This window comes from Rhinolophus sinicus, chromosome 14, assembly GCF_057876585.1.
Source record: "Rhinolophus sinicus isolate RSI-liver-muscle chromosome 14, RSI-T2T, whole genome shotgun sequence".
In the NCBI taxonomy this organism is placed as follows: Eukaryota; Metazoa; Chordata; class Mammalia; order Chiroptera; family Rhinolophidae; genus Rhinolophus; species Rhinolophus sinicus.
This window is the reverse complement of record NC_142514.1, coordinates 15,996,620-16,010,811: the sequence shown is the minus strand read 5'-3', so window position 1 is coordinate 16,010,811 and position 14,192 is coordinate 15,996,620. Positions and strand designations below refer to the sequence as shown.

The following is a 14,192-nucleotide window of genomic DNA, read 5'->3' as shown; positions in this document are numbered from 1 at the left end:
GCCCATGTTCTTCACTTTGGTATTTCCCTGATATTTTTACCTGAAGGATTTTTTTCCAGAGGGCCTCAGGCTTCAGAACTAAACTAAGTGGAATTCTATCCTGAACTCCATCCATCATCCACCCAAGGATATAGGTAGTTCCCAAGAGGAAGAGGTTAGTGGGTAGGGAGGCGTGGCAGTCTTTAGCCTGGTAAGGATGGTGAGAGGGGGTGAGGAGTGAAAGTCACCAGAGTGAGCCCAGGAAGAATGAAGGCTGCGGTGAGAAGGCCAGGTAAGGGGGAGCGGGTTACTGAGCGCCTATCCGGTACACGCACACGTTAGGTTCTTTCCTCGCAAAATCATAACCAAGTGGGCATCAGACTTTCCATTTTGCAGAGGAGACTGAGGCTCCAAGATGGGCTGTAATTTTCCCCAAATCACAGTTACCTAGGGGCGCCCAGCCACATAGACCCCGGAGGCGGGGCACGCGGCTGGGGGCGGAGCCAAGAGGTGGGTGGGCAGCCCCGGAGGCAGGCGGAACCCGAGGCAAACAGCTGGGAGTGGGGAGCAAGGGAGAGGTGGGGCGATCCGGGTGGAGCGGGGCAAGGACACTGGCAGGCCTTGGGGCGGGGGGTTGTAAGGCTGAGCTGAAGGGGCCAGGTCATGGGGGCTGGGAACGAAGGGAGGCCCGAGGGGGAGAAAATTTAGAAGGCCAGGGAGCTGGCAGAAAGTAGGCGGAGCTGTGGAGGCTCCGAGAGGGAGAGAGGGGGCCGGGCGATCTTCTAGGGAGGCCGGGGGCGGGGCAATGAGGTATGGGGTGGAGCCGAGGAGCCAGCGAGAGGCCAGGGGCGGGGCAGTGAGCAAGGGGCGGAGCTCTCTGGGGCTGAGAGGCCAGGGGGCGGGGCCGAGGAGCCCGGCGTTGGAACCGGGACCGCTGTCCAGGCAAGGTGCAGAGAGAAGCTGGAAGGCTGGCGTGGGGCTGAGACGAGGACGGAGTGGGGAATCTCGAGGCTCCTGGGGCGCGAGAAGCTCGGCGGTAGGTAGCTAAGGCAGTTGGGGGCGGGGCGACGCGAAAGGGGTGGGGCGTGCGAAGTCCCTGAAGGCGCCCGAGGAGAGCTAGCTGTGAGGCCAGCCTCGCGCTGTGTAGCGAGCTCCCCGCGACCCGCTCCGGCAGTCCCGGAGCCCCCGCCCCGCACCCGCCATGCCCGAGCAGCTCAGCGTCGCCGAATTCCTGGCCGTCACAGCGGAGGACCTCAGCTCCCCAGCCGGGGCTGCCGCCTTCGCCGCCAAGATGTCCCGGTGCCGAGGGGCAGCACTGACACGGGAGGAGGTGAGGGGGCTGAGGCGGGAGGGGTCACGAGTCCCGGGAAGGGTCTCGCCTTGACGTTCATAGGCGTGACCCGAGCTACGATGGCCCTTACGGCTTCCCGCAAATCTGCCCTCTCTCTGGATCTGTGAGAACCGAGTGCATCACAAACATCCGCGTCCTCACCGTCGAGGCCGGGGGAGGGCCCGAGGGTCTGTTTGTGGGGGGCCTCACGGTCACCTCTATGACAGACTTCACAGGTCAGAGGACATGCCCCCAATGCTCTCGGTGACCTGCCCCATCGCAAGTGTTGGCTCAGCGACTCACTGCATGTGTCTCGGTTTTCATACTTGGAGCCCCACAAGTTTGGTCCTCCAGTCACTCCCCTTCTGGGAAGCAGGCCTTCCCGCCTCGGTCCTGAACTTACTTCTCCCTGGCTGCAGGGAGGCCCCCTCCCCCTGGCTGCTGGCTCTGAGATTTGGCCCGTGTTTGAGGAATGAATGCGAATGAGTAGGCCCCAGGAGCTGGGGTTCACCTTGGCCAGGCTGTTGGCAAGTTTCTCGTCTCGTCTCCCCTCCCCTCCTCTTTGTCTTTCCCAGCATCGCGTCCCAGGCCTTTCTTTGGCTCTTGCAGGCTGCCCCACCCCATTCCCCTGCTCTTTGGAGTTCATTCCTCTTCTCCGACCTGCTGCACTTTCCCGGGCCTCCCCTGCAGGTAATATTCTAAGGCAGACACCCTGTGGCTTTGGGCCAAGGGAAAATACTGTGTTTTTGCAACTCCCTTTCAGAGGATGCCCAGATTTTGGACCTCAGTGGCAGCACTCACCTTCCATTTTTCACCATAAGAGTACTGAGCACCTACTTGATACAAAGCTCAATAGTTCATAATACCCTGGGTCAATGTCTTGGGAAATCTCTCCTTCTCCTCTCAGGCTGAAACCCCATCTGAGTCTGGGTGTATCGCTTTGTAGGAGTGACAGGATTGCGGAAAGAGCATGAACTTTGGGGGAGGCAGACCTGTGTTCAAATTGTGACTCTGAAGTTTGCCAGCTGTGTGACCTTAGGCGTGTGACCTGATCTGTTTGAGCCCCACTTTTGGCATCTGTAAAATGGGGATAATAATGTTTACCTCACAGCACTATGGTATTATAGGAGGCAATGCATGCAAAGCATGCATCTCGATAAATGGAATGATGATCAAGTTAATTGACAGATCTCTTTGGACAGTGACTGGGTCTCTTTTGTCCATTTCCCTCACAGAACCCAGCCTAATGCTTTGCACATAGTAGGGTTACAGGTTTAAATTAAAATAAGAAGCAGCCAATGGCCTTTGGCTTCCTTCTTTGGGCAGAACCACTAGCTTGGAGTCTACCACCTATGCATGGGGATTGTATTTTACTGGGAGACTCACAGGGAATCTGCCACAGAGCCTCTTTCTGAGGAGAGCTTCCCGAGGTTTGTCTTCATAGGCTCACATTTCATGACCCGGAAGAGTTCAGTGCCATTGGCACCATTAGGGCTGTCACAGTTCACCCTCCTCTCTGGGTTGTTCATTAAAATGTTAAATCAGAGCAGGGGTGGGAAAGGGGCTGTACTATGAACCTTTCTCCTGGGACAGAAATGCCCATTTATGCCCGTGCATCTGGCCTTGCCTGGCTTGGTGTGTGTAAGCACTTGTGTGTGTCTGGAGGATAGTGGGAAGGGAGCCCTTGGAATGGGTCTGGAGGCCACAGCGGGCTCTGGTCAGGGTTCAGCTTTGCCCCAGTTCAGACCTGACTAAACCTGTCTCCTTTGTCTTTGGGACTTTGGTTTGGTGCGCACAAGGTTCATTTAACAACAGAAAGCCTGTGGCACACAAACACAGCTTTTCTCTTCAGCATTTCACTGCCCAAAAAGTTAGAATCTGACCTTTGGATTGGACTTTCCTGAGGCTTCCTGTTTGGTTTTGCATTCGTGTTGATATTTACATGTAGTTTGATGCTGGCATCCCCCTCCCCTTTCCTGAGTATGACTAACCCACCCCCAGGTTTGAAGCAGGATGAATTTGGCTGAATCAAAATGCAACTGATTCTTAAAGCAAGTCTTCCAGTCCCAGCTGGTTTCCTGGGAGTAACTAGGGACTCTGTCCTGGGATTTGTAGCCCTTTTTTGCAGTCCTGGGCAGGTCACAGGAAACTAGAATGTCAGTGCTGAGGGACCCTTTAAGATGGAGATCACCTAGGAACATTCTCATTTGAGGTGGGGAAATTGATGTCCAGAGAATGCAGGAGACTTGTCCAAGCTCCCATGTCTGGGTAGGGGAAGAATTGGTATTTCTACCCAAATGTTCTAACCCCTGGTCCTATTCTCTGTCCTTCTAAAGTCCAACTGCCTGCCCTCCCTATGTAAATTCTCTGAACCCAGTTATTACACCCTTAAAATGGGTCTAATCATCCCTCCTTGCTTGCCTCTCTGGGTTGTTAAAGATTTTTTGGTTTTAATTGTGAAACACGGTACAAATGCAAGGGAGTATTAAGACAGATAATCATTCTGTCGTCACCCATCTTCTTTCTGTCCTGGGCCCCTTTACATCCATCATCTCACTGATATTCACAACAACACAGGTGAAAATGGGCATAGAGAGGTTAAGGCAGTTGCCTTTGTCACATAGTGGGTCTGTCTGACTCTAAGGCCTGTCCAGTTTTCCATGTCATCTCTGTGCTAGGCACCAAGGACATAAAGATGCTGCTCTCGTTTGCTGGCTGGGGAGATGTAGCCCATCTTAGAGAGATAAATTGGAATCCTAGGAGTCTGTCCTGAGTGCCCAGAGAAAGGTACAGTCAGTGCCAAGAGGCTAGTGGAGCGGGTCAGAAAAAGAGCAGTGAGGATGGGTGCGATCAGGGAGAGCTTCCTGGACGAAGTGACACTTCCAGGTGAGCCTTGAAGGATGGAACAAGTCCATTAAGTGGAGAGGATACGTGAGTGAATTTGGACACTGGTGGGAAGAGAGCATATTCAGGACCCAAGTAAGCCATTTTGACCAATGCTGAGAATTCATGCTATAGCGTGCATCCCAAACTACTGGTGAAACTGAAATCTCCTAGTGGACCTTGGATGAAGCAGTCTGCCACAAATAGGAGATCGTCAAAGGCTTGTGTTTTATATATACTTTTTGAGATTTAATGAAGTTTTAATTGCACAAAGGACAAAATTTTTAATTAAAAAATTAAAAACATTACCAAAAAGACTAAAGTCACCTGTGACCATGTCTCACAATCCCTATGCTCTCCCCAGAGGTAATTGCTGTGGAAATGTGTATGCTTCCCAGCGTGGGTCCTCAGAGAAAATGTATTATCCATCAGGGGGTGCTAGTTAGGGAGAATATTTACCTAAATTGGTATCTTGTCTTATAATGCACAGTTTTAAATTTTATTGGCATCAAATTTATCTTTTCCGTTGTGACTTTTGCTTTTTTGAATCTGCTTTAGAAAGTATTTCATTCTTAATTCTTAATATTTTGTGAATGTTACCCAAAAAATGCAGTTTTTGTTTTACAAAAAATAATAATCGTAGAGACTGTTTGCAAGAAACATAAACCCTCTCAAACGTGTTTACGTTGAAGGGAAATTTGTTTTAAGGAATTAGAGGTGCCTCATGGGACTGAAGAGCAGTCAGTAAAAGTAAACCTCACCAGGGCCTCACTGGAGGCTGGAAACTCCCCAGGGCCTCAGTGGAGGCTGGGAAATTGTTGGAAACAAAAGCAGCTGCTCCATCATTCTCACTGTTTCTTGCCTCTATTGCTTTCTGCATATCTGAACGGTGCTTTTGATCACTTGTCATCACACAGGCCCCAAAGGGCATAACACAGTATTTTGAGGAAGATAGGCAACTTCAGCCCCCACATTCACGTGACCTCATTGGTCCAGCATCTAAAGGTAACCAGGCCAGTCTTGTGCGCCACTTCCAGGTTCCTGGCAGAGAGGTTAAAGGCCCGGCCCAGCTTCTGGATTGGTTCCAGAAGCCGGGTCTCCACCCTGGTTTCATCAACAGAGGTCATGAGGGATAGACTCGGGCGGGGTAAACGTGGCACGGAGACCTACACTGTGGAGGGGTGCACTTCTCAGAGAAGAGGGGCACGGCCAGAAAGTTCCCCTACAAATCCACAGCACTTCTGCTCCATTTGGCACACTAGGATCCGGGGAGCGGCAGTGTGCTCATCCTGTTGTGTGCCCACCTCGTTATCCAGGTATAGATGACGCCCAGTTTGGAAAACTCAGGTGTAAGGGAATTAAAAGGATGGATTGGAGAGCTCAGGAGGTACAGCATGACTTGGAGGGCCTTATATTCCAGTTAGGCATTTGGGCTTTTTGCTGCGCAGTGGGGGCCACTGGCCCCATTGTGTCGGAATGGATGAGACCAGCCTGCTGAGGGACAGCAGTGAGCATATGCTTAGGGTCTGCTCCATGCCAGGCCCTGGATCAGGCACTGGATAGACATGTTGCTCATTAGAAGAGATGCAGTCTTTGCTCCATTGCGATTACGGTCTTCTGGGGGAGACGGGCAGTAAACAAACAAGTACATCAGTAATTACATGTTATGATAAGTGACGTGAAGGCTCATCTTCCTGATCAAGGCCCTCCTTGGCGTTTGGTCCTGTGTCCTCCTCTCTTTGCATCCTAGCCTCTCTCCCCAGGCCATCTCACCCACACCCAGGGCTTCAGTCCTTTCCCATCTTTAGGCGACTCACACATTTGCACCTCCAGCCCAGACCCTTGTGTTCCATTGCTCACTTGGCTGTTTCATTTAGACTTCTCAGCACGTCCAAAACCACACTCTTGACTGTCTCACCTGGCTGGCCCCTCCGGTGTTCCCTTCTCAGTGAGTGGTACCTGCGCCGTTACACAAGCCGGAAGCCTCGCACCTCCACAGGCACCCTTCATCACCAAGGGTCATCAGTCTTCCATTCTAAGCATCTCTGCCATCTACCCATTTCTCTATTTCCCTCCCTTAGTCCAAGCCACCATCATTTCTCCCCGGGAACACTGCAGTGGCCTTCTAACTTGTCTCTCCGTGGTTACTCTAGCTCAGTTCTCCCTCATAGCACCTTATCAGCACACATCATACATAAACTTTACATTGATTTGTAGAATTCTTTTATTAAAATCTGATTTCTCACGAAGTTTCTGACTTCCATGAGAATAGAATCCATCTCTCCATTGTATCCCTAGTATTTACCATAGCACCATAGTAGGTGTTCAGAATATATTGGTTGGATAACAAATAAATAAAAGAAGAAAACTGAAAAGGAGTTTTAATAGAGAATAATGGTGCGAGGTGCTCCTGGTGGAGGGAACAGCTTAGGGAACAGGTAAAGGCCCTGAGGCAGTAAAGAGTCTAAAGTATTTGAGACACTGAAAAGAGGCCAGAGGAGCAGAAGCATAGCAATGGGCAAATGGAAGAGAAACGCAGGATGAGTTTGGGAAGCAGGGGTAGGTCACGTTCAACCTCCTAGGCTGTGGTAACAAGTTTGGATTTTATTTATTTTGCAGGCAAGCAATATGATCCCATTTATATTTTAGAAAGACCTATCAGCTCCTGTGTTGAGACTAGATTGAAGGGGGAAGGAGACCACCCAAGGAGGCTATTGCAGTGGTTCACAGAAGAGATGATACGATGGTGGTGTGCATAGGGCTGTGATTGGTGGAAGGGAGAGGGGGGTGGGCTCTGGAAGTATTTTATAAGTACAGTTGACCCTGGAACAACATGAGTTTGAACTGCGCAGGTCCACTTATATGTGGATGTTTTTCAGTAAATCCTGTAACTATTTTCTCTTCCTTATGATTTTCTTAATAACATTTTCTTTTCTCTAGCTTAGTTTATTGTAAGAACACAATATATATAATACATATAATGTACAAAATATGTGTTAATTGATTGTTTATGTTATCAGTAAGGCTTCTGGTCAACAGTAGGCTATTAGTAGTTCAGTTTTTGGATAGTCAAAAATTGTATGTAAATTTCCCACTGTGCGGGGGTGAGGGGATCCGTGCCCCTAACCCCCACATTGTTTGAGGGTCAAATGTACAGCCATGCGCTACATAATGACATTTTTGTCAATGATGGATTGTGTATATGGTGGTGGTCCCAAAAGATTACAATGGAGCTGAAAAATTCCTATTGCCTAGTGATGTATTGCCTAGATGTTGTAACGTGCATATCACAGCGTGTTTACAGTTGCCTATGGTATTTAGTACAGTACCATGCTGTACAGGCTTGTAGCCTAGGAGCAATAGATTACGCCATACAACCTAAGTGTGTAGTAGGCTATTCCATTTAGCTTTGTATAAGCGCAGTCTGATGTTCACACAAGGACAAAATCGCCGCACAACACATTTCTCAGAATGTGTATACCTGTTAGGTGACACACGACTGTAATAACATCAAGATTTATTGATGGAGTGCATGTGGGGAGTGGTCACAAATGGTTCCCACGTTCCTAATGGTAGAGTGCCATTTACCCTTCCTAGGAAGGGGGAGTCTGGAAGAGGAACAGGTTTGGGGGAAAGTCAAGCCTTCTGTTTGTGCATCTTATGGGTCTTTGAGACATCCAAGTGCAGGTGTCAAGAAGGCGTTTGGATATATGAGTTTAGAGATCAAAGGAGGGAGCTGGAGATACACATGTGAGAGTTGTCAGTATTGAGATAGTGGGTTTTAAACTTGCATTTGTGTAATAATCTTTTGGCGTCATTCCCAGAGAGTCTAATTCAGTAGCTGTATCTTACTTGGACTTCTTATTGCAAGTAACAGAAACCAACCTGAGCTGATTTAAACAGAAAAGGAGTTCATTGAAAGGGAATATTCAGTAGTTCACAGAATTTCTGGGAAGCTGGTGGGCTGGGGTAAGGAATCAGGCAGGATTTCAGCCAAAATTACTCCACTGAGCCAGTTTGGCAAGGACACTGCTACCCCGCAATAAATGCCACAGCTTGTACTCCATTGTCCCTTGGAGACAGGGAACCTTCACTGCCAGTGCCACTAGCATAAGAATGGATCTTCTACTCTCTCTGTTCCTGATTCAAAGTCTACAGTGGGTGCCTCTGAGTGGCCAAACTTCACTCATACACCTGTACCCTAGCTGCAAGGGAGGCTGGAAAAGCAAGAATTTGATCTTAACGGCTTTTTAAAGAGGCAAACACTGCCAAGACTTGTGCAGCAAGTAATTTCCCAGATGTAGAAAAGAGGTTCAGATGCCAGATTGGCAAAAAACTCCAAATGTTCCTGGCAGGTTTGCCAGCATGTGGGAAGGTGTCTAGGAATCTGAATTTTAACCAGCAGCCCAGGAAATGTTCATGCGGGCTGTCCAAACCACATATGCATACATTGCATTAGCTGGTATTTAAAGCTGTGGGAATGGATGAGATCACCCAGGGAGAGGAATGAAGAGGGCCCAGGCCCAAGCTCTGGGGAGCTCCAGTGTTGAGAGATTAGGACGGGAAAAGGAATTCATATAGGAGACTGTAAAGGAGCTGCCAATGAGAAAGGAGGGAGATCAAGAGAATATAGTCCCTCAGGAGGTATAAGAAGAATGTTTCTATGAGGGAGCTCTGTCAGATGCTCCCTAGATGTCTAGAGGTAAAATAAAACGACAGACATGACCCCTGGCTTTGGCATTGGACAGATTGAGTGCTTTTCCCCCCTTCACATTGGTCTGGATTGATTGGAGGGGGAGGTAGATGAAAAGTTCCCTGCATAGAGGAGCAGACACATGGGATGGTGACCAGGGATGTGGGCCAGGAGGGTTTCCCAGGATGGACTTAGAACGCAGCTCTGCCGAGCCCAGTCTCTCCCATACCAGGCTGGCTCTGCACAGGGCAGAGGGTCCTCCTGGATTTGTCCGCCTCTAGCCCAGTCTTCCAAAGATCCTCCTGTCCCCAAATGTTAGTCTTCGGTGCTTCCTTCCTTGCCTGGTATTCAGTTGTTTCTGGCCACCGAGGCGACATAGGCAGGTTTGGGAACTTTAGGTCAGAGCAGAAGGAAAATTCTTTCCCCAAAGGCAATTTGGTAGGACAGGCATCCCTCGAAGGTATTGAGGGCTCAGCTTCAGACCACTGCAGTAAAGCAAGTGTGGCAATCAAGTGAGTTGTAATCTTTTTGCTGGTGGTGAGTCTTGCCTTCCATTTGTTAAAACACACCCCATCTGTGAAACGCAGTAAAACAAAGCACAATAAAATGAGGTGTGCCTGTATACCCCTCAGACAGGATTATTGCTAGGAGGTCTCTTTGATGGGCCCGGGGCTTTGACCCAGAGCACATAAGGGCCCACAGAGGCACAGTGAGTTCCCCAGGCTCTAGGGAAGGGCTGTGGGCTCCATTTGTTCTGGGAACATTGTGATTGGGTCTCACTGGGGTCAGTGAGTAGGCCTCCTTGTGGAGGGTTCATGAGGCCCAGCTGGGAACAGCTGCTAAAGGTTCTCTAACTCAGCTGGGTTTTGACCTTGACTGACTTTTTAAGAACGTCAGGCTCCACCCAGACCTACGGAATCAGAATCTCCCAGGGATGAGGCCTGGGCAAATGAGCAGATCAGAAGTTCCCCAGGCAACCCTGATGAGCTGTCAGGGTGAAAACTATCGTGGTGAGCTATTGCGTGCGCACTTACGGTTAGTAATCTATTGAACTCTACTTACTGAACGCCTGCTGTGTACAAAGGTGGGATAGTAGGTACTGAGGGCATGGAGATGACAAGTCCCCCATCTGGGAAGGACAGGGACTGTGTCCGTGAAAAGATGACTGACAACCCGTAGCATACAGGGACATGGCTGAGGTCTATGGAGACAGTCCAGTAACTGAAATCAGACAGACCTGGATTTGAATTCCTATTGGTTCTGTGACCTCGGGCACATGACTTACTCTTTCTGAATCTGTTTCCCCATCTGTAAACCGGGTGATAATAACTATATGGACTTGTTTGAGGGGATTATATATGAAGAATCTAGCATACACCTGGCACATAACAGACACTTGGTCATTTTTAAAAATTCCCTTCTACTAAAAACGTAAGTATCCCTGTCCCTGGGATAAAGAGATCAGGAACCATACAGAGAAATGCGGGAGATAATTGCAACAGGGATGAGGTAATTACTACGAGTGATCGCTGAAATTGTACCATATAGTCCTGTGCTAGAGCAAAAAGAAAAATCTTGGCTGCCTTGCAGATGCCCAGGAATGAAAAGCTGAGTCTTGTTCTGGACAAGGCAGGTTCTTCCCTCAGCTTTGCCCTTTGCACTTTCCCATCCATTCATTTCTTCATCAAACATTTGTTGACAGCCTACCCAATTCTCCGTCCTGGCTGCACAGTACAATCCCCTGGGTTGCTTTTAGGTGCATTTTCAAAGACTGAGATAAGATTCGTATAATATAAAATTCACCTTCTAACTATTTTAAAGTAGTACGGTTCGGTGGCCTTTATTCATGGTATTGTGCAATCATCACTACTGTCTAATTCCAGAACGTTTCCATCAGCTCCAAAAAAAAAAGCTGTGCTCATTAGCAGTCACTCCCCACTCCCACTCCCCCAGCCCCTGACAACTTTCTGTCTTTGTCGATTTGCCTATTCTGGACATTTCATATCAATGTAATCCTGTAGTACGTGGCCTTTTGTGTCTGGCTTCTTTCTGTTGGCATAATGTTTTCAAGGTTCTTCTGTGTCATCTGGGTTGCTTTAAAAGCAATAAAAATAAAAATAGCAAATACCAGTCAATGTTGTTAGCATTTCCCATATATTGATTCATACAATCCCCATAAGGAAACAAAGGCACAGAGACCCTCCCCCTCCCCAGGGCCTTTGATTTAACAAAGTGAGGCTCTGGCACCCTCATTATTATTATTATTATTATTATTTTTAAAGACACATTTAATCAGCGTCATGATAAGACTGTTACATTTAGCAACCAACAGCATGGGGGCAAAAAACCCCCATCTACATTAAAACCTATTGTTGGTGGCATTCTTTTTAAAGCTTTCCAGGTCACTCCCCTGGGCAGCCTGGGGATGTGTGTCTCAGGACTCAGGAATACAGAGATGTCTGCTGGGCAGGTTAGCTACTCTGCAGTCCACCCTGTATGCCCTGCCCTGGGCTAGGTGCAGTCCTACGAGATAGGTGCTGTTATTATCCCATTCAACAGATGGGGAAATGGAGGCTCTGAGAAACTAAATCACTTGCCCCAGTTCACCCAGCTAAGAATATTAGAACCAGAATTTGGACCTCAGAACAGTGTGATGTAAAAGCCAGAGTCCTTAATTCCCACTGTCTTTTCTGTGTTCCACAGGCCCTTGCTCATACCCATTCATTCATTTACTAATTCATTCATTCATTCATTCATTCATTCATTCATTAATTCCACAAACATTTATTGCTATTCATGTGCTGGGTGCTGTGCTTGATGCTGTGGATGCAAAAACAAATGAGCCAGTCCCTGCCTTTTTGGAGTTTTCAGCCCCGTTAGAGAAGTCAGAAATGTGGTGAATAAGGGCCGTGAGTGCCCTGATCAAAGTGGGCACAGGGTGGCATAGAGACAGGAGGGGTGAGTTCTGAAGGGGTTGGTTCTGTTGTGGTAGGAAGGGAGTGACCTGTAAGCTGAGTCAGAAAAGGTGAAGTGTTTACTAGGCAGAATGGGGGAGGGCTCTCCAGGCAGGCAGGAGCAGCCTGGGTAAAGGTCTGGTATATTGGGAAATTGCAAAGAGTTGGACAGGGCTAGGGTTTAAGGGATTAGTGATGGATATCAAGTCCAAGTCCGGGACAGGGAGACATTCAGCCAGGCCTACAAGGGGGCCCAGAGGATGGGGGAGCAAGGGACCCTTTGCAGCACTGTCCAGGAGGGCAGGCCAGGCTCTCCCCAGGGTTGGGTGGAATTCCGGGCTTCGGCTCAGGCTGGGATTGGAAGGGAATCTTCAGGGGTTGGTCTGCAGAGTTCTTGCCCTCTTAGCTCATCACTGCCGAGCAGTCTCCAGAGGAAAGTCCCAGCCAGGAAACTTGGGGTTTGCAGAGGCCTCAGCATACAGTGAGGGTGCGGCTGTCTTCCTGCAACCCCTCTTCCTCCCTGCTTCCCACCACCCTGCAAGGGGCAGCTGGTGAGGCTGAGCTGACAAGACTGGACAGGCTCCCGGGCTGGGGAGACATCTGCAGGGGCCCCATCGAGGGGGTACAGGGCCAGTCACGGGTTCCAGCAGTGCAGGAAGGAAAACAGTGAGAGGCTGAGGGATCCTGAAATAATAAATGTCAGAGCTGGCAGGAGCCTTCCACGCCACCGCCCAACCCCTTGGTTCCAGATGAGGAATAGAGCCAGGGAGGGAAGGAGACTGCGCAAGGTCACACCAGAGGCTGGGGCTGGCCCCAGGTCCTGGCTCCCTGGCCTTGCGGTGTAGCCACTGCAGGGGCTGCGGGCAACAGGCAGGGCTGAGCACTTCCCTGTCGATGGACCATGCAGAGGGCAGCTGGGAAGTGCCCTGCCCTTCTTTGCCACCTCCTTCTGACTGTCCTCACCCAGATCCTAGGGAGCTGGGGGTGAGGGCTTATCCAGATGAAAACCATTTGCAGACTTTTGCTCCTGCTGGTGGCTGAGGTTGGAGCAGCCTTGCAGGTCAGATTAACCTTGACTCTTGAGTCCTGGAGCCTTGACCTGGAAGGGATTTAGAGTTCATGTCCGTCAGCTCTGAACTGTACAGATGGAGAGACTGAAGCACAGAGGGAAGGAACTTGCTTAGCGGGATACAGAGGGGCTAGTGGCAGAGGCGAGCCTAAAATGCAGCACCCCCTTCCCTCAAAATGTTTCTACATTGACTCTCAAGAGGCCCGACATCCACTGTTAGAAAAAATATGACCTAATTTCATCTTCATGGCGATCCTTACAGAGATAACTGGGGCTCAGCGAGGTGGGATTTACCTCGTGATTTGCTGCAATGTGATAGTGAGAGAAGGCTCTGGAGAGAAGGCTGGCTCTACACTTCCTAAGTGACCTTGAGCCAGTTGCCTAACCTACCGCAGCCTCGATTTGCTCACCTGTAAAAGGGGGAGGATAATAACCACCTCATGGGGTTGTTGGGAGGAACAGATGAGGTAACCAACATAAAGCGCCTGCCCCAAAGCCGGCACTCAGGAACGGGGGCGGGCGTTGGATTCCTGTCCCCAAGCAGACTCACCCTGAGAGCTTGGAATCCGAGTCCTTCCTGTTGGGAGGACTGCTTTGGGCCCGGCTGGGCTGGGCTCCCCATTACCCTGTTGTGCCTGGGGGACAAAGCCGCACCCCTTTTTTCCCACTTGGACAAGTCTGCAGCTGAGCCCCGGAGTTGACCTTTCTACCACGAGAATCTATCCAGTCACTCTCTCTTGTTCAGAACCCTGCAGGAGCTCCCCAACACTTGTGGGATAAACACGTAGAGGCTTTGGTTACAAGCATGGATTCTGGAGCCTGAAACCCTGGGTTTCAGTCTTGGTTCCACCACTGACTAGTTGTGTGAGCCTGGGCAAATGCCACAACTTCCTTGGGTCTCAGTTTCCTCCTCTGGAAAGCCACCTGGGGTTACTGACAGGATTACATGAAATAACATACAGCGTGTTGCGGGCTTAGACTAAGCCTGGCACGTGGCAAGGACGACACAGAAGCACCTATGCAGCTCTCATTAGGAGCCTGGTCTCCCAGCGGGTCACTCTGGGCCCTGCTGAACCCTGAGGCCTCCCTGCTCGCCTCTTCCCCACTGGCCCTGGTGAGTGCCTGCTCCAGGAAGCTCCGGGCTGTTCCCCACATGCGCTGAGCACTCCTACCCGGGGCTTCACAGAGGAGCCTCTGCTCTTAGTCATCTGGCCCTGGCCTGCTTTGCTTCATCAGTGTCTCCTCAGTGTTTTTGAGGCTCTGGTGAAGTATCCTTATCTCCCT

The 14,192-nt window shown here is 49.9% G+C and overlaps 1 protein-coding gene across 4 annotated transcripts in view; it reads left to right on the top strand.

The window, feature by feature from the left end:
• The first annotated feature begins 1,031 nt into the window (after positions 1-1,031).
• Positions 1,032-14,192, top strand: part of ASAP3 (ArfGAP with SH3 domain, ankyrin repeat and PH domain 3) — a 43,558-nt gene continuing 30,397 nt past the window's right edge. For all 4 annotated transcript variants that reach the window (XM_088790492.1, XM_088790491.1, XM_088790490.1 and 1 more), the window contains exon 1: positions 1,032-1,309. In XM_088790492.1, coding sequence (XP_088646618.1) covers positions 1,181-1,309 — 129 coding nt within the window. In that variant the 5' untranslated portion in view covers positions 1,032-1,180. The remainder of the gene's footprint in view (positions 1,310-14,192) is intronic.